Source organism: Vombatus ursinus, unplaced genomic scaffold (assembly GCF_900497805.2).
Source record: "Vombatus ursinus unplaced genomic scaffold, bare-nosed wombat genome assembly UNPS02009835.1, whole genome shotgun sequence".
Taxonomy (NCBI): domain Eukaryota; kingdom Metazoa; phylum Chordata; class Mammalia; order Diprotodontia; family Vombatidae; genus Vombatus; species Vombatus ursinus.
In genome coordinates this window covers 18,805,629-18,829,448 of record NW_020949613.1, presented here as the reverse complement: position 1 = coordinate 18,829,448, position 23,820 = coordinate 18,805,629, and the positions used below count along the sequence as shown (strand labels likewise).

At 34.7% G+C, this 23,820-nt stretch overlaps 1 protein-coding gene across 6 annotated transcripts in view; it reads right to left on the bottom strand.

The window, feature by feature from the left end:
* The window catches only part of FAM135A (family with sequence similarity 135 member A), a 118,190-nt gene that overhangs the window by 4,345 nt on the left and 90,025 nt on the right, over positions 1-23,820 (bottom strand). For 5 of the 6 annotated variants that reach the window (XM_027852931.1, XM_027852930.1, XM_027852934.1 and 2 more), the window contains 5 exons: positions 23,304-23,395; positions 22,439-22,536; positions 19,101-19,252; positions 17,505-17,615; positions 1,366-1,479 (listed from right to left, as the gene is read on the bottom strand). In XM_027852931.1, coding sequence (XP_027708732.1) covers positions 1,366-1,479; positions 17,505-17,615; positions 19,101-19,252; positions 22,439-22,536; positions 23,304-23,395 — 567 coding nt within the window. Of the gene's footprint in view, positions 1-1,365; positions 1,480-11,653; positions 11,740-17,504; positions 17,616-19,100; positions 19,253-22,438; positions 22,537-23,303; positions 23,396-23,820 lie in introns of those variants that run through there. The other variant, XM_027852932.1, reaches the window with a different exon arrangement.

Here is a 23,820-nt window from a genome sequence, read left to right as displayed (position 1 = left end):
AAAAAATGCCAAATATAATTTCTTGCATAGAAGGAGTTTTGATTGCCCCCCTCCCAACCTTGTGCCCCAATAATTCTGGAACGATGGTCTTTCATTGACAATTTGGATAAAGCATTGTACTGTCACTCAGAAAATCTGAGTTTTAACTCTGGGTCCGTTATCAAGTAGTTATGTAAGTTTATTCAAGTTACTGAATTCCTCTAGACCTCAGTTTTCTAATTTGTAAAATTAAGGGACTGAATTAGATTTTTTTTTTGGAGGTCTCTTTTAGCTGGGAATTTCATGACTGTATTTTAGAATTAAGTGATCTACAGCTAGAAAGAACCTTAAAAGTCAGCAAATCTACTGCTACCTAGGAACAAAGAAAGCTAAGGCCTTCTTTTCTTTTCTTTTTTTTTTTTTTAGGCAATTGGGGTTAAGTGACTTGCCCAGGGTCACACAGCTAGTAAGTGTCAAGTGTTTGGTCTGAGGCTGGATTTGAATTCAGGTCCTCCTGACTTCAGGGCCAGTGCTCCATTCACTGTGCCACCTAGCTGCCTCCAAGCTAAGGCCTCATTGTCCACCATGACTAAAATTAGGGCAGGGCAAGAAAAAAAAGAGTCCATTACTACAGGCCACAACCCCAATCACCATGGAGAAATGAATGCTCAAAAAACTGTAAGGAGATAAAGAGGAGGGAAAGTAAGGTGGTAACTTAATTGAGTAACATAATTCTCATTTACAGAGTACCATATGGTTTATAAAGCATTTTCTTCACAAGAAGTTTCTGAGCATATGCATGCATACAGTGTGGGTCAGGTTTGCTGGCACACCCAGGCACAATTGGCTCTCCCTTTATGCACACTTACGACTTTGGAGATAGGCGGTATAAGCATTATTATTTCCATTTTATGGATGAGGAGACTGTGACTCAATAGTGACATGCCTACAGTCAAGGAATCCCCTTCATAGAAATAATTCCCATCTCATTAGAAAATAGTTTTTCTAAAACAAGGGAAAGATGGTAAATTATGGAATGGAATCTGCTACTCCTTCACCTACCATAGTAGAGGAAGGATGGAAAATAAAGGTAAGGATTCATTGGGAAAAAAAGATATGAAAAAAAGATTAGGAAAAAGAAATTTTGGGAAAAAAGATATTTTTAATTTTTAAAAAATTTTTTTATTTTTAGGCAATTGGGGTTAAGTGACTTGCCCAGGGTCACACAGCTAGTAAATGTCAAGTGTTTGATCTGAGGGCAGATTTGAACTCAGGTCCTCCTGACTTCAGGGCTGGTGCTCTATCTGAAAAAAGATATTTTTGAAGTTAAAAGTAATTACTTGAAACATTCTCTTATCTGCTCCATAAGGCAATTTTTCCAATTACCTGACTGCTTGTCCTTTAAAGCTGTTTTGCACATCTCGATACGGGCAGAATGATAAGGAACATAACGATCCTGCAGAGAGCCTACTAATACTACATTTTTGAAGTAATGAAGACCTGTGAAAATGAAGAAAAAGAAGAAAGCCACCAATAATTAAAAATGCACTTCATTTCTTAGCATAAAACTTTTAGAAACTAATGAATCAATCCTTTAGGCCTTTCTAATAAAAATGTTGCTCACACATTTATTTTTTAAAGAAAAAAAAAACTAAAGTTTAAAACTAATGAATTATAAAAATTCAGTAAAATCTTGTTATTGTAATAAATTAAAATACTACTTCGTTTTCAATTAAGCCCTCCCCCATTTAATCAAACATAGTGTTTAGACTTCAGAATATGAATACTGAATCTTCAATGGATTTTGTAGTTGTTCAGTTGTTTCAGTTGTTTCAGTTGTGTCTGATTCTTCATGACCTGATTTGGGGTTTTCTTGGTAAAGATACTGTAGTGGTTTGCCATTTCCTTCTCCAGCTCATTTTACAGATAAGGAAACTGAGGCTAACAGGGTTAAGTACCTGGCCTAGGGTCACATAGTTAGTAAGTGTCTGAGGCTGGATTTGAACTTAGGAAGATGAGTCTTTCTGACTCTAGGCCTGATACTCTATCCACTCCACCACCTAGCTGCCCATTCAATGGACAAGTAATTCAAAATCAATAGCCAGGTGGGTAGCAGAAAACAGTAAAATCAGTTAAATTACATCATGATTATAACTATCCTTTCCCATGTACTGCTGTTTAGAATCTAGGACAGACTGTTAACAAAAATATTTGGGGCATATATCTGAAATATGCATTAAATAAAATATTAACACTCTGTTAAAAAGGACAAGTGAAGTTAGGTGGTGAAGAACAGGAAGTAATAAGTTGAATGTCAGGATTATCACCATTACTGTTAAATTTGTTGGAGAATTAATTGCTTTGACTGTTCCAGCAAAATATTGTCTTATTTTGTGCTAATGCCCTAAAAGGAAGGCAAGTATTTTAACTGCATGGTGACTACTGTATATCTAATTTACATAAGATTAAGTTGGAAACTAGTCCCTATTTATTCTCTCCAATTCTCCCAGTTCATATATTGAGCCTGTAGTCAGATATATAGTACAGGACCTATATGTTCAGGTAAAGGGAGATTTTTCTGAGAATTCTCCAGGTTGTTTAAAAAGGAAATAAAGAATCTGTAAAAGATACTAAATTGTTAAGTGTAGATTAAAGAACAGTAGATGAGGAATAGAGAAAAGTGATCAAAATATTAAGATTTTCGCATTAAAGTCATTCTTAAATGCTCAATATATTATTATGCTCATCTCCAGTCAGTATCAGATCATGTTTCAGATGATGGAATCATAGGTATAGGTCTGGAAAGAATTCTAACAGGTCAAAGTTCAAACCTCTCATTTTGCAAATAAGTAACTGATGTCTTGCCCAAGACCAGATAATTACTGAGTGATAGGAAGTCCTTAGAACCAGAGTCAGAACTTTTGCCACTATGTAATCCCACCCAACTATTCACCAGAGACCAAAGGCTAGTAAGCATGGACATCTTGATATCTACCCTCTCCCACTGCCCTTCCAACTGGCTCTAGCTCCCCTCTATTCCCCACTTAGTTTTTTACCTCTTGCTCAAGAAATAACCATGCAATCAATATTATTATTGCTACTGGAAAGGACCTGGCAATACTCTGATCTATAGCTCCACCCAATCCCTATGACTGCTTTACATCAAAAACTCCTTCTTTGGTCACTGCTCCCTAGTGTTCTGTAACTTCCCAGTAAATATGAGCTCCTTAAGGATAGAAGCTGTGTGTGAGTTTCTTTTGGAGATCTTTTAAGAATAAAACTAAGAGATTGTTGGAAAATCTTGGGACAGTAGTTTTTAGTAGAGTAGTAGGATCAAAAATTAGATTGTAGGGCATTGAATCACTTGATGAGAAGCGCCAGAGAACCTAAGCCTCAGGAAACCGAAGGTAGTACAGGGTCTAAATTGGAGAAGACCATCTATTACACCGTGGGAGCTTAGTGCACACTATTTTCAAGTTATTTACTGAATCCTCAGCTACCTAAGAGTAAGCCATTTCCTCCCACCTCAAATTCCACTGTCCATTCTCTCGTCCCTATCCACCTCAATCATATCCCTCCAATGTCCCCTGCTAGTTCTTCTGTTTCCATTATGACCTCTGGAATTCCTATTCTTTAACTGACAAACCTCCCTTCATGCTCTCATGCTTCTTTGATCTTCCGATACTCACAGAGTCTTGGCTTCTTCCAGATGACATACAGGAGAGAGTGAAACTACTCATTGCTTTCTGTTGCATTCAGACTTTTTCTTTACGGCTAAGATTCTTTATTTCCTTTTTAAACAACCTGGAGAATTCTCAGAAAAATCTCCCTTTACCTGAACATATAGGTCCTGTACTATATATCTGACTACAGGCTCAATATATGAACTGGGAGAATTGGAGAGAATAAATAGGGACTAGTTTCCAACTTAATCTTATGTAAATTAGATATTTCTTTATCAGCCACATTTCCTCCTTTGAAGTTTACTCTATCACCTAATTCAGATTAGTAGCATTGGCCCACCAAATGCCACCCCCAAGTAATTTCCCTCCTTTCTCAAGGAGTTCAATATTTGTCTCACAGCCTTCCTTTCCATTACAACTCCTACTTTTATATGAAGGGACTCTACAAACATCATAACCTCCAAATTCCTCAATCTTCTCAGTTCCCATGATTTATCACACTGTTCCACCCCAGGTACACCTAGAATGGTCAAACTCTTGATCTCACCATCACCCATGTGTTCTACTTCCACTTACTACAATCAACTCATCATTATCAGGGAGACCTCTAATCCCTCCAACCCTTAGTACTCCCTCCAGGCTCTAACTATCCCTACACTAACTACAACTTTCTTCTCTTTCCTCTTCCTGAGCTATCACACACTCTCAGCTGTTTTTCTGGACATTTCAAAATGTTATCTCACAGAGATTTCAAATTCAACATGTCTCCAACAGAATTAATTATTTTTCCCTCAAAATCTACCCCTCTTCCCAATTTGCCTATTTCTTTCTAAGGGCACTACCATCCTTTCAATCACCCATTTGCGGCTTTGGTGTTATCCTCAATTCTTCACTCAATCCACATATGCAATCAATTGCTAAATCTTTTCATTTCTATCTCCACATCTCTTGTATTCATTCTCTTCTCTACTCATATGAGCCCTCATTATCTCTTGCCTAGACTTTTGCAATAGCCTCCTGAAGAGAGTTATCTATTAACTATCTTGAATTTGTTTTGTATATACTTACATACACAAACGCTATTTTCTTCCTCCCTCGAGTCTCTCCCAAGTCGAATCCATCCATCACACATCTGATAAAAGGTAAATTGCCTAAAGTACAGATCTGTTACTCCTTTAACTTAATAAATTCCAGTGGCTCCTTACTGTCTTTAGCATCAAATAAAAACTCTTTTGTTTGACTTTTAAAATTATTTACCATCTTTCTCTTACCTACCTTTGCATCCCTGTTATTCATTTTATTCCCTTTCTTAACTTTGCAGTCTAGGTTTTTTGGCCTTCTTGCTGTTCCTCACATACAACACTCCACCTCCCATACCTCCTCCACCTATACCTTTGAACTGGTTGTCCACCATGCCTGGAATGCACTTCTTCCTAATTTCTGCCTCAGGTACTTATTTCCTTCAAAATAAAGCTTAAGTACAACCTTCTACATGACATTTTTTCTGATCCCCTCAGTTGCAAGTACCTCTCCACCAATTACTTAGGTTTGTGTATGTGTGTATGTATACAAATCTACACACACACACACACACACACACACACACACACACACACAGAGCTATCTCCACTGAAATAAAAACTCTTTGAGGGCAGTTTTTCTCCTTTTTGTCTTTGTATCCCCAGGGCACAGTACCTGCACAAAAGCAGGTATTTAATGAATATTGTCTTTCCCTGCCATTCTAGGGTGAGGCTAGAGACTGGAAGTTTTGTAAATTGTCTACCTGTGGGGACCTGAGATCACAAGGTATTCTGCGATCCAGATTCCTGGCCCTCTTCACTCTTAGGTCGCGGGTATTTGTAGCGGTGGCAAGCCAGGGAAACTGATTCAGCTGCTCCAGATCAATGCTATGTATGCTCTATTATCTCAGGATCATGAAGGATTAGGGGGTCCTCATTTACAGTTTTCATTCCTTCTTAAGACTGATAAACTTAAAGCTCCTATTGTCCTGCTCTTTTTGGTTCAATCACTAGAGAAAAAAACCCTTTTCCGTGTTTTCTCTCGTATCTTCACAAAAATGATTCCTGCTTAGGTACAGGCTTGACCCTATGGCTTCAACGGTTCTTTTAAAGTCCTATAAGATGCTATGAAGAAACCTCAGAGGACTTCTGGTCCAACTCATACCTAAATAGGAATCTCCTTTACAACATACTGACAAGTGCTCGTCCAGTGTCTCCCTGAAGTCCTCAAATGAGGAGCAGCCCACTACTTCCCCAGACAGCAGAATCAACTTTTATATAATTCTTCATTAGTAAGAACAGGAAGGCTTTCATAAATAATTTTTGTCAGTAGAAGACCACATCTTCACAGTCATAGAGCAGACTGAAAGATGTAAAGAACATAGGATTATCTTGCATTTATGTTTGCTAATGATGAAAAAAATTTGATTCATAAAAAGCAAAAGGCAGCTTTAAAGGCTTTCCTCCAACAGTACGTCTCCCCTAACAAGTGGTAAAATTACAGAAGAATCTCTGAGCTACAACCGTGGAGACGTGTGCCACTGTCACGGGAGATGCCCTATGCAGAGTCACAAAGGAAGAGTGATTTCCTATGAAGGATAAAATTCTACACAAGATTCTTGTTTCCAGATGACACTGCACTGATTGTATCAAGCACTGAAAGTCCAGTACAGGGTTTCCTCAATGAGAGCAGCTGAAAATTATCAGCTAACAATCTACACGGAAAGCAGTAACAACAACAATTTAGATGAATAATGCCTATTTCTTAGACCATGACAGGTAGTGGATTAGTAGTCCACTAAGTTAATACAACTGTACATATTACAGGAAGGCACTTGTAAATAATGAACTGAGCTCAGAAATGAATGAGAAGAAAAAAAATGGTTGAACTGTATGTGAGATTGTGTAGCACTTTCAATAATCCTAAGTTGTACCTTGACAGAAATTTCATTATTTTTTATCACAATATCCTTCTCTTACTATGTGGGTGCAAACTGTAGAATACTTTGATTGTAAGCAAAAGAATCAGAATTGTAGGTGTCTTAAAAGACAATGGAAAGATAAATGGTAACATACGTAGTAGGCAACAACTTATTACCAACTTACTTGCACACAATGATACATATTATTGAGAAAATGTATGATTGAAAAAGGAGGTAGCTGGTCTCAGATTTGGAACAAGAGGTAACAAGTACCTTGAATTCTGAACTGGTACTTGCAAAATGTTTGAATGCCTCAGGTAGATCTTTTATAGAGAATTTATAGGAAGATACCAAGAATAACACGAAGTAAAGAAATGAACATAGAGGAAGTATCAAATTGGTGAGATTATGGAATCATTTAAGAGTGTATGTATACATGTGTGTTTATACACATACACCTATGTGTATATCCATATCCAGATGTATCTATAAATAAAATATGTATGGATAATCTAGTATTTCGTTGGCTCTACCTATGTAACACCTATGTGTATATTTTAAAAGTATATGTTTTTTAATATTTCCATGTAGAGCTATGAGACAGATCATTAGCTCTTCTAAAAATAATTTAATTGATGTATTTTATTTTTAATAATAATGATAACTAGCATTTATATAGTACTTTAAGGTTTGCAAAGCACTTTATAAATATCATCTCACTGTATCTTCACAAGTAGGTGTTATTATCCTCATTTGACAGAAGAGAATGAGGCAGAGTTTTAAGTGACTTCCCCGGGGTCACACAGCTAGTATGTGTCTGAGAATGGATCTGAAACTCAGGTCTTCCTTACTTCAGGTACAGCACTTTATTCACTGTAGGAACTAGATGTTTCACTTTACATTGCCTAAATTGCCCCTTGAATTCCTTCCCTTTCTTATCCCTTATAACAAATGATATTTTTAAAGAGAAAAAAATTCAACAAATCGTTAAAAGAAAAAAATCTGATAATATATGCAATGTTGCACACCCGTAAAACTTTCCCTCCTTTCTCCCTACCTCCACCCCAGTTCTTCAAAAGAAATGAGGGAAGTATCTTATCATACTTCTTTGTAATTTTGCAACATTTGTTTTCAATTGTTTTATGGCTATTATTCCCTCCCTTTGAATTGTTGTAGTCGTGTATACTATTTTCTTGGCTCTGCTTGCTTCACTTTGCATTAATTTACATAAGCCTTTTCATGCTGCTCTGCAGTCATCATTTTTTTTATTTCTTACAGCATAGCAATAGTCCATTATATTTATATACTACAGTTTGTTTAGCCAATTCCCCAACTGATGGGAAATTACCTGCCATCACAAAAATCACTGCTATATATTGACAGATATGGGGCCTTCCTTTTTATAAATGGAGGATATGCCTAACAGTGGAATATCTAGGGGTCAAAGGATATGGATAGCTTTGTCATTTTATTTGCATAATTCCAAACTACTTTCCAGAGAATGACTGTACTAATTCATAGCTCCACTACAAATAGATCAGTGTGCTTATCTTTCCACAACCTCTTCAACACAGACTGTTCCAATCTTTTGTTGTCTTTGCCAATTTGCCGAGTATAAACTAAAATCTTAGGTTGTTTGTATTTGAATTTTGCTTATTATTAGTGATTTAGAGTATTCTTTCATATGGTAGTTAACACTTTGCAATTCTTCTTTCCGAACTCTGTTTATATTCCTTGAGCACTCATATACTGGGGTTATGGTCACCTTAAATTCTTAAAAGATTTTCTTTGAACTGTTGAATACTAATTTTTGCCGCTAGGTGGCTCAGTGGATAGAGTGCTGGGCCCGTAGTCAGGAAGACTTGAGTTCAAATAGGGCCTCAGACACTTACTAGCTGTATGACCTGGGCAAGTCACTTAACTTCTGTTTGCCTTAATCTACTGGAGAAGGAAATGGCAAATTACTCCAATATCTTTGCCAAGAAAACTCCATGGACAGCATTGGCATGTTATGGTCCATCGGGTGCAGGTCACGAAGAATTGTACACACTTGAATGAGTAAACAACAATACCAATCTTTGCTATGGTTATGTTAACCTTCATCGTTAATGTTTGTTTATTTCTTAACATTTTTTGTTGGTCCTTGGGTTCAAGGTTTTTTCCTCAGTTTTAAAATAAGTTGAAACTGGCATTAACACAGTGCTTATATGATCAGCATTCCAAAGAAAACAGATTAGTCCTTAACTTCTTTTACTTACTACAAAACACCATATTTATTTTCTATTTGACTGATAAAAATAACTTCAGCCCCTCCTAATTCTTCCACACTCTTTCAAAACATGTAACAAGATAAATGTTATGTACAAATCAAAAGTGACACCTTTTTTTACTGAATAACTCTGTGGTATGTGCTTATGGCTACATTAGGATAAAAAAAAAAAGAAAAGATTATCCTGTGCTATAGCAGCACAGTAGGATTCCTTAATCATTATACTTTATTTGTCAGATCTCTACAGCTGGAAAACAGATTCTCAGTTGTTTGTTTTAGGGATTCTTAAAATAGTGACCTTCTGTTTGTGAAACTCTGAACAATGACTAGAATCTTAGCTATTTCACTTCATTTTCAGTGTTAAACTTTAACCTGAAATTACAGTTATTTCTCCTTAGATCACAAGTAGCTTTCATCAGAATCTTTCCCTTGTGTCTGTTCACTGAAAATTTACCTGCTTTAAGTGAAGGAGACATAATCCTACCCTCTGTCATAGTATAGATTTGTGGCCTGAATCTTTCCAATATTGGCAACACCTAGTCTGTTTGAATATTTAATTTGATTTTTAAAACTGAAGGATCATCACTTTCCCACATGATCTTAGCTAGTCTGTTGGTGCACCTAATCTTGTAATTACTGTACTATTTATTCATTAAACATATGTATATTAAAAACCTACAACGTGAATGAAGGAACTGTGCTAGATGTGATGAATGATACAAAGAATAAGATAAATCTTGTCAAGGAGTAGTATTAAACAATTGTTTACTGAATAACTACTACATATAAAGCACTACATGGGCAGGTAGGTGACACAGTGGATACAGCACCGGTCTTGGAATCGGGAAGACTCATCTTCATGAGTTCAAATCCAGTCTCAGACACTTACTAGCTGTGTGATCCTGGGCAAGTTGCTTAACCCTGTTTGCCTCAGTTCCTCCTCTATAAAATGAGCTGGAGAATGGAAATGGCAAACCACTATAGTATCTGTGACAAGAAAACCCCAAAATGGGATCATGAAGAGTTGGACACAACTGAAACAACTGAACAACAACAGCAACAACAAAAGCACCATGGATGGTGTTGAGGGGAAATGTGAAGAAGATAAGACACATGTAAGCAGTAAACTAAAATATAGTTGCTACAGAAGAGAAGCCTCATAAGTAATACATTTCAAGGAAAACTGTGAAAGTGCAGTTGACAAACATAAAATGCTAGAGGAATTTTAAGGATAATTTACTTTTTTTTTTTTTGATAGTTTACTTCTGTTTGAGGAACTTGCTTCTCTCATGCACTTCCACTTCTCTAGTCTTTTTCCCCACCCTGTTCTTTTTTCTGGTTTATGATATTGGAATTATTTTTTTAAAAATAATTTATTTTTAGATTTCAACATTCACTTCCATAAGATTTTGAATTTTAATTTTTCTCCTCCTCCCTCTGGAATTCTTAATAGGTATGGTGTATAATAGGCAGTTTTACAGAATTAAGGAACTTTTATTATAGTTGGAAAATAAATTAAGAGATCTTATAGATCAATTTTCTAGTTTTAGACAGAAAACTGAGGCCCAGAAAAACTAAATGACTTGCCCAAATCATAAAGCTAGTTTCTTTTTTTCTTATCCAACCTTCTAGCCTTAAAATAAAAACAAAAAACTTATTACAATGCCCACAACTCCAGAGTAACCTCTCCTACAACACAACTTGAGCAAAATCTCTGATATATTGACTGTGATCCAATCAATCAACATGTATTTATGGAGCCCTTTCTTTGTTTCAGGCATCCATAATCTAGCACCTCTTTAACAACAAGAAGAAAGCATATCAGTTACCTGGAACCAAGAGCATTCTGCACTGGTCTGACTTTGCTGTTTTTCCTTCAAGACTTAACCCAAGTACTACTTTCTACATGAAACCTTTCTCAAATGCCACAGCTACTGTTACAAGCCCTTTTAAAACTACCCTTTATTTGCTTTTTACCTATTTCTACATGTGCATATTTTCTTTGGGGGAAGTGATTGTTTTTACTTTTGTCTTTGTAACTCAGTAATTAGCACAATGCCTAACACATAGTTGACACTTAAAAAATGCTTGATTGATTTCTGTTGTTTTCAAGAGAGGTCTTCACTTATATCATTACAGTCACTGTTATATATTACTCTACTGGTTCTATTTTCCTTACTCTCAATCAGTTCATATGAGTATTTGACTTTCCCCATGTTTATGATCATTCTGGTTTTTTTTAGAAGCAATGATTTGAATTCCTCATTTTGTTTAAAAGTCCATCTTTTTTTTCATTGACAATTAAAGCCTAGCTTCATGGGATGTTATTTTGGAAGTACAAAGTGATCTTTGCTTTTGTGGAATGTTTTCCTTTTGATATCTCATTAAGAAGGAATAGTCTTGTGTGATCTGACCTTATTTTGGTTAGTATGTGATGGACTTTCTTTTTTTTTCTGGTATGATTTGTTATTTGATGGTGTGATTTTAAAATTGACCACATTATTTCTCAGTGAATTCAACTTAGTAGCTTTCTGCTGGTGGTTTGTGATGTCTCTCAATTTTTCCTTTTCCTGACAGTCAAGGCAACAAACATATGTTAAGTGCTTACTATGTGTCAGGTACTATCCTAACTCTGGAAATACAAATATAATAAAAAAAGGAGGATAGTCTTTGCCCTCAAGAAACTTACATTTTAATGGGGGAAGACAACATATAAAAGGAAGCTGAAAAGTGGGTGTGGGGGGGTGGGTAAGCAAGGGAAAAAATATTCACATGGAGTACCTGGATTGACCTTTCAAGGTGTGCACACAGGATAGAATGAAGTTCCAAGGTGAGAAGGCTGCTCCCCATATGGTGGAGAAAGAATTCTAGAGTCAAGAGCAAAATAGAGAGAAATGCTACTTCTGGGAGATTTTCCTGTATAATTTCCTGAAGTGTAATACTAAAGAAAATTTTTAATCCTTATCTCTTTGCATCTCATCTTCAAAACCAATCTCCTTGGCTTACAGAAATCTCATGTTTTTTGAGTTTTCTTGTGTCAATTTCATCCACATATCTGCATTTTTGGATTTCAATTCTGCCATTCTCCTTTTTTGGGAATCTATAGAGTTTGTTAATTGTTCCAAATTCTCTGTTTTGTTTCTTTCTCTCTTGGCAACTTTCATTTTTGCCCTAATTTCTAAACTTATTCCTTCTTTTAATTAAGTTATTGCTCTTCTGAATTATTCTAGAGTTTCTTATAATTGCTCCATTTTAATTTCTGGGCATCATGTAGCATTTATTTTATTACTTTTTCCATCCTAAGTGTTCTTCGATATGATTTTCTTCCATCCATAGTACTTATTCATTGTATTTTAAAATTGTTTGCTTATTTTTTCTTCATCATTCCCTCTGCTGGTTTTTATGTGATATCTTTCCTGTAATTTGCCTTAACAGGAATACTTTTCTTTCTGTATGAAACACTGTTGAAATAGGGGCCTATTGGTATCCTCTCCCGTTAATAGATCCCTGGTCTCCCTAGGCCACTTAAATTTTACAAATTCTATGACCTCACCTGATGGGGGCATCTGGCTGTATAACTGCCCAAGGAAGATTCAGAGGCATCTTAAGCTGGTCATGATAGCCTTCGCTTTACCTTCTTGCAGACACTCATTTTCTTCAATACTACACTAGATTGTTATAAATTCTGTACTTCTGGGCCATTCTCGACAACCAACAAACTTCTTCTGTCTCTTGGTTGAATTCATGAACCTCAACTCATTAAGGGAATGAGGTCTCAGCATTAGCTGGGATTTTGCTAAGTGGAGAGCCTAAGAGCTAATGTCTGATACTGCTACAGCCAAACAAAATTTGGGACATGAAGTTGATTCTGTGGGTTGTGCATAGGAAAAACTGGGCATAGTTAGGAGTGATGAGTTTGCAATGTGGCTTTCTGCAGTTTTCTCTGATAAGAATTATCTTATGGTGAATTGTTCCTTTTCCCTTGTTTCAGTTGTTATTTTTGTTACGTTATCTGGTGCATTTCTTGTTTTGAGGTGGTAAGAGGGAGTTAAACCTAACAGCAACTTCTTACTCTATTATCTTGTTGGAAGTCCTCATACAGAAGAACTAGTTCTAGAGTACAAGATTTACAGACTGTAAACTCTTTAAAATTGTCTGCTGCAAACATTATGTTCATCTCCATTGAGAGAAGGAGCTTCTACACATGAGTTCCCTACCCCAATGAAATCACAGGTCTGGATCAAAAATGTAAATGTTATTGTAAATTAATTAGATACAAATTCATTCAAAAGTATTACTAAATTTATTGAAACATTTTGGCCAAAACAGACATGAAAGTAAATGGCAAATATAGGGAATGTGACAATGCAAAAAAAAAAAGATAAATAAATAAAGAAAAAAAAAGGAGTGATTTTATAGATAACATTAAGTAAAAGTTTGCTCTCTTTTCATATAGCCCTTCCTTAGGGTATGATTAACCTATTCTATAATATTTGTAATGTTGCCAATCTGTTAAATTTGCAATTCTTCTCAGAAGCTCAAATAGAAATCTTTATTCAGAAGGAAAAATGACAGCGGAGGCTTTGCCTTTGCTAAAGGGGTATTCCAGGCTGTACCAGAAATAAGAGACTGGCTGTGTTCTAAAGCCTCAAATCCAGGGAATTACAGACTTCATGGCTCTTACCAGAATAATGGACAATAAAGCAAAACTAACATGGAATCACAACAGGAATTTATTAATTTAAAAAATGGCTGAGAAGTAGAGGGATAAAAATAAAGGGCAAATAAGAAAAAGTCTATATGCATACTTACTTTGAAATATTTTTCTTTTCCACTGATCTAAAAAACTATGGTACTGTTTGATTTATGTTCAACAAGGTGAATCAATTTTGTGTTCTGCTATTAAGCACTTAACACAGAGCACAGAACACAGTAAGAATTTAATAAATTATTATTATTTTTTTTTTTGGTGAGGCAACTGGGGTTAAGTGACTTGCCCAGAGTCACACTGCTAGTGAGTGTTATGTGTCTGAGGGCAGGTTTGAACTCAGGTCCTTCTGACTTTAGGGCTGGTGCTCTATCCACTGTGCCACCTAGTTGCCTCATTTTTTTTTAAACCATGTTTACTTCTTTTCTTTTTTCCTTTTTTCTCTTTTTTATTTCTCTTTTCTTTTCTTTTTTCCTTTTTTAAATTTTGAAGGCAGTGGGGGTTAAGTGATTTTCCCAGGGTCACACAGCTAGCTAGTAAGTGTCTGAGGTCACATTTGAACTCAGGTCCTCCTGACTCCAGGGCCTGTGCTTTATCTACTGAGCCATCTAGCTGCCCCAATAAATTCTTGTAGAAATATAACAATAATAATAATAATAATCAATGTTGGAGAAGTTGTGGAAGGACTGGTGCACTAATACACTGTTGGTGGAGCTGTAAATTAGTACAACCATCATTCTGAAAAAGCAACTTGGAATTATGCAAATAAAGTGGAACAGATATCCATACTCTTTGGTCCAAAGATTCCACTACTGACCATATCCCTCAAAGTGGGGCTTGATAAAAAGAAATATTTATATTATTTATATTTATAGCAACATTTTTTTATTGTAGCAAAGAACTAGAAACAAAGTAAACGTAACCATTGATTGGGGAAATGACTAAAAAAACAGTGGTATATGAATGTAATGGAATATTACTGTGTTGCAAAAAAAAAATGATGAATACAGAGAACCATAGGAAGACTTAAATGAACTGATAAAAGCGAAGTTAGTAGAGCCAAGAAAACAATAAACACAATGACTAAAACAATGCAATGGAAAGAATAACAGCCATAAAACAAGTAAAAATGAATGTTGTAAAATTACAAATAAGACATAAGAAAAGACACTTCCCTCCACTACTTTGTAGAGATGGGAGGTGAGGCTCACTGGTGTGAAACATGGCATAAACATTTTTTCTATAGACTGCCTGGTTTTGCTGATTTTTTTTCTCTTCCTTTTTTTTTAATATTGTTGTTAAGAGATGGCTGTATAGGACGGGCAAAGGGAAGAGATATAGAGAAAAATTTAAGTAAGATAAGAACAAAAGGTACCAATAAAAATTTATTTTTAAAAAGTTTTATATGTATATAAATCACAAATATATATACATACACATATCACACACATACATATATATACCTGTATGTAAATAGCATAAGGAAATGCCAGACCAGTATATGGCTAAGAATAATTTAGGTAGCTAGGTGGTACAGTAAATTAATATGTTGGACCTGGAATCAGGAAGACATAAGATCAAATCCAAACTTAGGTAGATTTGCTACATGTGTGAACCTGGGCAAGCAACTCTGTCACCTATAAAATGGAGATAAAAAGAGTAGCCACTTTCCATGGTTATTATAAGGATAAAATCTGACAATATTTATCAACGTACTTTGCAAACCTAAAATTGCTACATAAATGCTATCATCATTATTATTATTATTATTAGTAGCAGTAGTAGTAGTAGTAGTAGTTGTAGTAGTAACAGTAGCATCAGCAGCAGCAGCAGCAGCAGTAGTAGTAGTAATAGTAGTAGTAGCAGTAGCAGTAGCAGTAAACAAATACTAGTAAGGTATTTCTTTGAGATTTCTAGTTGCTTAAGATATCCCTGGTGTTGGCAATATAATTCAAGAACAGAAATCATTTGCATTTTGACATGAAACAAGGAAAGTAGCATGATCCAGAGAGGAACAAGACCCTCTGGGACTTGCTTTCAAATCTCAAACTGACAGAAATGTGGTATGCACATTTCCCATTACTAATTGCAATAAAAAGCATCTTATAATCATCACTTTATTTTCAAACATTTGTGTGTGTTTAGTTATGTGGCACTAAAAGTAGTTTATAAAAGTAGGAGATGATATAACTGACTCAACTACTGTCCCTCAATTTTTAATTTAATATAGCACAGCTTGGTCAATAGTAGTACTGCCTTGCTGACCTGGTTTCAAATAGGTTCATTAAATGAAAAATACTGTATCACATATATATTCACCAGTCTCTGTCAATGTAAGAGTCCGTCTTAATAAAAACAGTGATTTTGTACAGGCAGTCTTTGACTGATGGTGATTCAACTTCCAGTGCTCAGCCATAAATTACATCCATGCTATCAACTTTCAGTACTTACAGCAGGCACGTAGTGCACAAATGCACTTATATCAATCTGCTTCCTGATGTATGCCATGTAAGGCTCTCCTTGGCCCCCAGTCTCTCTCCCTGCCCTGCAAAGCCTTTCTCCCTGGAGGGCTCTTGGGTCTCAGCCAACACTAGCACAGCCCCTCCCTGGGGGGTCCATGGGCTGTTGCTCAAGCAGAGGGAGGGAGATGGCAAAGCAGGGATAGAAGGGAAGAGAGAGGGAGACAGAAAAAGGTATCAGATCAAAGGAGAGTGTTCTGTGAGTATAAAATGGTATCTTACGTGTGTGGCTGGCAAACTGTCTCTGGAGGCAACTCCAAAAAGAATTTCAAGAATATGATGAGGCACAGTTACAATATTTAAACAATTACATGGCTTCCAAAGGGGTAACTTGAAAGGATCCTTATTTGTAGTCATACATTTTAGTATGTTTAAAAATCAGTTTCATTACTATATAGATATACATGGTATTACATAAATCTTTAAAACTATTGATAGGGAAAAAAAGCTCCCACTTAAATAGATCATTTACTAAATAAATTGCTATCTAATATCAAAACTGAAGTCCCTGCCCTGTAAATTGTTATGTCTGTTTTTCCCTTCCCTGAAGCCCTTTGAAACTCTTCTTAGAATGAAATATTAGAGGAGGCTAAAGCTGGACTTTTAGATTAATTAAGGTATGACCATTTACTGACCTGAATCCCATCTAATGCTTCAGAGTAAGATAAGTAGTGTAGTAAGTGGATGAAGGAAGGTAGTAGAGAGTGAAAAGAGTATGGGAAACTGCAGAAACACAATTTAAAAGAATGATTATGATTCCTGCCTTAGGTGATGTGACACTTGAAACTATGCCTTATTAAAAAAAATTAATCAGTCCTCTGGAGTCATAATGACATCTGAACAGATTCCATAATAATGATGAAAAAAAGTAGCTCCAAAGTCAAGACTAATAATGAACAAGTGGCAACTTTTAATGGTGCTTTAGAGCAGTTATATATCCCCTCTAAAAAGGCAAGACAGAATCATACAACAGAAACTTAAACAAAAAGAAATATCTATAGAGTCAATGAAGTATAGTGCAAAGTGTACTGGGCCAAGATTCAAGAAACCAGGGGTAAGTCACTTAACTTCTCTGAAGCTCAAATTCTTCTGGGGATACTACCAGTGACCCTGACCACCTTATGGGAACTTTAGAAATTATCTAATAAAACTCATTCATTTTGCAGATGATTTGAGGATCACATGAAATTATGCATATAGTAGTGTTTTATGAATGATAAAGCACTATTCAAGCATAAAGTATTCATTACTAAAGAAATTATAGTCATCAGATACCATTCTCTTTAAGGCTACCAGTCTACCTTGTAACTGTAACTTGCTTATAAGCAAACCAACTTGTATTTGTTTGTCAGAAATATACTTTGTTATGAGCACAGATTTCTGAAAATTATTACTTTATACTTGCCTGTTTTCTTACTGAGTTTGTATAAGAAAGTTTGCCTGGGGTCTGAATGATCTCGACATGTCAGTTGTAATAAAGAACCTGACTTTTTCCACTTTTGCATAAACCAGAGACCTGGAGAGTTATGAATAACATATTAGCATAGATCTAAAATGAAATGATAATTACATCCAAAGTTACTGATTTAAGCACATACTTCAATTTTTAAAAGTTCAGAAAATTGCTAGTCTTTCCACTAATACATAGAAAACTTTAACATTCTTACCTTTAAAAGTCCATTTAAAAAAAAAAAACAGAATAAAAAATTGGATTAAGTAGGCTAACAGAAGACCAGCTCATTATCATAGATTAGCAATGTAGTATGAAGGAAAAAGTACCAAGAAGTTGTGGTTCAGGAACTATTTGATTAGTCATGGAGAGAAATAAAAATAAACAGAGCTTAAATACACTTGAAAATGAGAGTGTGGATAAATGATTTCAGTCTACAGATGATTACAGTCAAAGAATTCTTTTGAGAGGAGTAAGCAGTCAATTTTCAAATTACTGGATGGCTTTTAGATAATTTATACTCTACATTTATGCTAATTTTCTATCATTAGTTCTCCATATTTGTATAACATATTACTTTTAAAATTGATCCTCAATTATGCAAGTGCTGATTTTCAGATTGTAGAAAATTCATTGCCACCTAATGCTTTGTCTTTATTACATTCATTAGTTTGTAGGTTCTCTGCTCATCAGTGTAAGAAAAGGAGATGAAACTCAAACAATTATCTTTATACTCTTAAAAACTGCTGGGAAAAGATTTATTGAAGAAACTCAAGCTACTGAGTCCTATTAATATGGATTGTCTTTTAGATTACGTATAGATTTTATTTTTTTCCATATTCTTCTTCTTCACTAGAAATCCTTAGTTAAGTGTAAATACTTGATTGCCACCAAAATTTTAAGTGAAAACTGCATGGTTTACATATCAAAGAAACAAGAAAGTCAAAAAGTTTGTTCATAAACAAAGATTTAATCTAAGAAACAGAAAATGACAGAAAATTCCTTCTCTCTAAAGTGCTATCTAGTAAGATCAAATTCTCTCACCCTAATTTCACCCAGAAACCATTTAAAACAATCCAAGATATACAATTCTCATACTAAATTCTTACCTCCTAAAATGATGGAATTTTATTTTAAAATTTCAATTACAAAATATTTTATAGTAGAATTTTAACTTTTAAATTATGAAAAAGAATATTTCTGATCTTAGCTGAATACATTTATTTTTTCTATGACACACTATTTTAATAAAAATATTTAGAAGAGGCAATATAATGTAACAAAAAGGGTTAAAAGTGAATTTTGACAAACATCAAACGAATGTAAAAATATCTCTTTTCTCAAACAATTTTACTGATATATTACATATACTTTTGAGGGGTATAAAGTGGTAAAACAGGAAACAAGCTTGTTTCTGTGGTTCAGGTTACATATGGAAATAATGAATTCTCATTTATCAACATATGAACAATAAAAATACCCACTTCTTATTTAATTAACATGTCTTTAGTCAAAAGATTTTTAAAAATTCAAAATGAAAATTTTTTTTACCTGTATTCACAAGAGCACTGCTATTATAGAGGGTACCAAGGTGTGGTCCAGACAGAGACAGAAAGGTGTGAAGTTTGTTGAGGTAATATTTAAACCTAGGCCTTGTAAGCACTGAACGGATTATTAGGTTGCCCAATGAATGTCCAATAAAGCTTAAAGAAAAAAAAATTAGATTGTTTTCAAATATATTAATTTAAAAAAATAAACTGAATATCCCCATATACAATGAAAAAACAAGTAAGAGTAAAAATGAAAAGATTTCTAATTTTAGTTGAATTTTGTTATTTCACAGATATTGAAACTGAGACCCTGAAGGGTTAACTGACTTGCCTGATGCCACACAGTATTTGCTATTTTCTAATACCAGCAAGTGATGCTACTTGAAAGTGATATGAGACTGCAATATCACTTCCTCAACAATCCAAAATTTAAATAATTTTGCTATCAGTGCTCTAAAGAGGCTCTGGGAAGAGATTTTTTTAAACTAGTATTGTGATTGCTGAGAAAATATTTTAAAGAGAACATTAAATTGAATAGTTTATAATTTTGCCAACAGAAGGTAAAACAAAAACAAAATTAAGCCAAGCTTACTGAAGAATTATTAAACCACAACTGTCTATATAATAGCCAGCACAGTAAAAAGTTAATGTGCATTTGAATGTTTGATGTGGAAACGTTTACCCTTCTTTCCACTTTTTACCAATAATTTGAAATGTAAAGATTGTGGAGCTGTTAAACTACCAAAAATGTTAACAAAGCACTGCTAAAATATAGGGTGGTTTCTATAATAATAGAAAGGCAGAACACATTTCATTTCAGTATGTTTTAAATAATAGTTCAATGATTAATATTTTACATGTATTTTACTTGTTTAACAAAATTTGAAAAATTTAGGAGAACTCTTAATTAGTATATTTACTTTCATTTGAAGGAAAAATACGATTTGTGATAGAAGGAATCTATAAGAACCTGTTAATATGATGATAGGTTTAGTAAGTTGGTCATACTAATATAAACACAAAATCATTCATTTAAAAGTATTATATTATAAGTATAATTTAAAAATAACATGACTAAGAAACTCCTTTTCTTAGAGAATTTAAAGTTTTCAAGGACAAAAGTATGGGTGCATAAAATATTTATGCAGGGAAGCCTGTCACATGCTGAAGTATTCTCCTCTATTAAAGACATTATTCACCATCTGAAAGATGTTAACAGTGAGAATATTTCAAGCTAAAGGCTCCTTTGCTAAAAGTAATTGCCATTAAAATTTTGTTTTCAACTCTAGTATTCAGATTAACTAACAAATCACTAAGAATTTAAGAAGAGTCCAGTTAGCACTCATCTAAACCAGGTGGTTCCTTAACTTTTTGTGGGCAAAGAGTTATTTTACATGCCTAAAGCTCTAGAACTCATAATAAAGTTTATGAGCATGAACATAAGTATAACAGTGGTGAGTTCTGTAAGGAGGGATGGAAGGCATGAAAACATTGCATCTTCACTTCCTCCTCAGATAGCTACATACTTCAAGAGGGGTATCAAGGCAGCAGAGTGACTTGCAGCTACAATCTCCTCTAAAAAGATGCCAATGCTTCTGGAAAAGGGATAGCTATGACCCTGAGAATCAGGTTCATTTGTGTCATCAACTGAAATTAACTGTCTGGTGAATCCTTGACATAATCTAAAAGGAGATATGATACGGTACTAATGAAAATAAAGTATCATTTATATTTTACTTAGAAAGGGTTTTTTGTATTGATATTTAATACCTGTTTTGTGAATTTATGAGACTTCAGATAAAAAAAGAATCCATACTTAGTAAAGGTTTTACTCAGGAGAATTGGGAAATGTGTTCTGCTATAATCATACCGGCTCTTTACTTCATGCTGGGAACATATGAACACTAATACAAAGCACCAGCATAAATAAAGCAAAGTTGGCTCCTCTCCTTGGAGTGATTTCCTTACTCATCATGTCCTATCAGCTGCCAAATCTTATTTTTCCTACATTGACAGCATCTGCTGTATCTGCCCCCTTCTCTCCATTCACATGGGCACCACCCTAGCTCAGCCTTTCATTATCTCTTGCCTTGAATTTCTAGCCTCTCTTCAATCTATCTTTCATATAGCTACCAAACTGATGTTTTTAACACACGGGCTTAAACACATCACTTCTTTGCTCAAGAAGTTTCAACAGCTCCTTATTGCCTCCAGTGTAAAACACAAACTCCTCTGGTATTTAAAGTCTTTAAAATCAGGCTCTGAACTATCTTTCAGCTTTATTTCACATCATTCTCTCTCTCCTGTGCATTTTATATTGTAGCCAAACTGGTTTATTTGTTACTCTCTGTACATATTCCAATTCCTTATTCCTCATACTCTCCTCTCCCCTTGCCCTAAGTCTAGGATGTTCCCTCTCTCATCTCCACTTCTCGAAATCCCTAGATCCCTTCAAGTCTCAAGTTCCACCTCCTGTATGAATGAGGCTTTTCCCCAGTCAGTCCATTTGTTAGTATGCTCCCCACAAATAACTCTGCATCTATCTTGTATTTATTTGTATCACTATACGGAGGAGGCCTTTCCCAGTTCCCTCAGCTGCTAATGTCTTCCTTTTTGAGATAGTTTTATCTTCTCCTTCCTGAGATCTTTAGGGCAAGGGCTATTTAAAAAACAAAACAAAACAAAAATCAACCTTTCATTATAGCACAGTGCCTGCCATATAGTAAGTGCACATAATGTTGCTGATTGTGTAAATGTAGTAATCTATCTCCCTCCCCAACTCTGGCCCCAAACATTCAAGATATGATGTGAGTTCCTAAGGGTAGAAACTGTTGAGTTTCTATCTTTAAATCTCTAGCACAATGTCTTACACACAGTAAGTACGCTTACTGAATTAAATTGAACCTAGTTGAGATAGAAACAATTAGCTTGCCCTTTCTTCATGTCTTTTCTGAGGCAGGGACATTTATCTTTTTGCTTAGCCCCTGTTGAGTTAGACTAAACAAAAAGTCCTGTATATGTGAACAAATAATTACTGATACTAATAAAATACAATTTTTCTTCTGAACGAGAGTTGATAGCACTGAAAAATTTTAAACCCAGTGTAGCAACTGGTAGCCATGGAAACTGGATGCTCTAATTTTTTTTCCTGTTTTCTTTTGCTTGTATGCACTTGTTACTGAGCTGCTTTCATGGCATTTTATCTACTCTCATTCAGTTTTGCTTCTGTTTCTAAGGAGAATTCTTCTATGTTATAGTTGAGAACAAAACTACTATGAAATAGATTCATTTTTATGTAACTTGTAAAAATATTAAATGAGTAGGCACAATAGTAGTTACCTGATTTTTGAAATTGTTAAACTATAAATCTGAATATACTGTATTATCTCATCAAGAAGGCGATCAGTCATGCTATCAAAATCGGCAAAGGTGTCATTCTAAAGAAAAGCAAAATATATAAATTAGTTATACGTGCAACTTTAAATAATTTTAAATATACAGTAACTTCTAGCTAAATATTAATATTCACTTTAATATATATTATAACCTGATGTCTCTTCGGTTTACTGCTGCTTTTCTTTTTTTTTTTTTTAAGAGAGCACTCATGAATTATTTACATTATGGTCCAATTCGTAAAAAGATTGCTTTTCGGTCAAAATATACCACGGGATCATAAGACTAAGGGAAGGGACTTCAGAGGTTATCTTGTCTAACCATTTCATTTTAAAATTGAGGAAACTGAAGACCAAAGAAGTTAAGACTTCTCCAACGTCACAAAGGTGGTAAGCAGCAAGGTCAGGATTTGAAGCCTGGTCCTCTGATTCCAAATTCAATACTCTTTAGCATTCTCTTTTAACAACCCTCATTCCATTTCCAAAAAAACCCCCAAAACAAAAGTTTTTTGTTTTAGGGTGGGGGTGGAGCATTCCACTTGAAGTAAAAGTGAAAAATAGCATAAGAAGTTAGAATTATAACTTTAATTAATGGGTTCCATCTATACATAAATTCTAGAAACTTAAGCAGAATATTTAGGAATATAATGAAAAGAGATCAATGAACTGGCAAATCAAAACCAAAAAAAATTTGCTTCATATTTATTTTTTGTTTCACGAAATTTAGGAAAAGAGTTTTCAAATAGCTAGAAATGAGTTTATAAAAGAAACACTTTTAATATGGTTTCCTATGAAAGGGTCACATGTCATACCTGATTCCTCTCAGACATAAGAAAATCTATGCGTCCTCCAGGAAGTCCAAGTTCAATATATGTTTTAACTAATCTAAGGTCTGCACTGTTACCTAGAAACAGAAAAATTCAAGTGTAAAGAAGCAGTGGAAGTATAAAGCACAGTATCCCTATATTTTTTTAGTTTATGAAGGCAATTTTATGGCCTGTGTTGATGTCAGTTGAAGTAGCCTCAACTTTTAACACTTCAAAATTGACATCCAAAATCTAGATAATGTCTATAAGCAGTAAGCAAATGAGTAGATTTGAGCTATAATATAATGGCATCATTCTCAACTTAATGGTGTATTTCTTTAGCTATTATTGTTGTCTTTGTTAGGGTAGGATATAAAACATCAAAATTGTGCTTTGTAGCTATTACTGGTTATATATAGCAAGTCAGCTGGGTGTGAACTTTAACTATTCTAGTTCATCATTTAAACTTCATAATACATATTGGAGCCAGTCTTAGCTATGCCATCTTCCTTTTGGAAGTGAG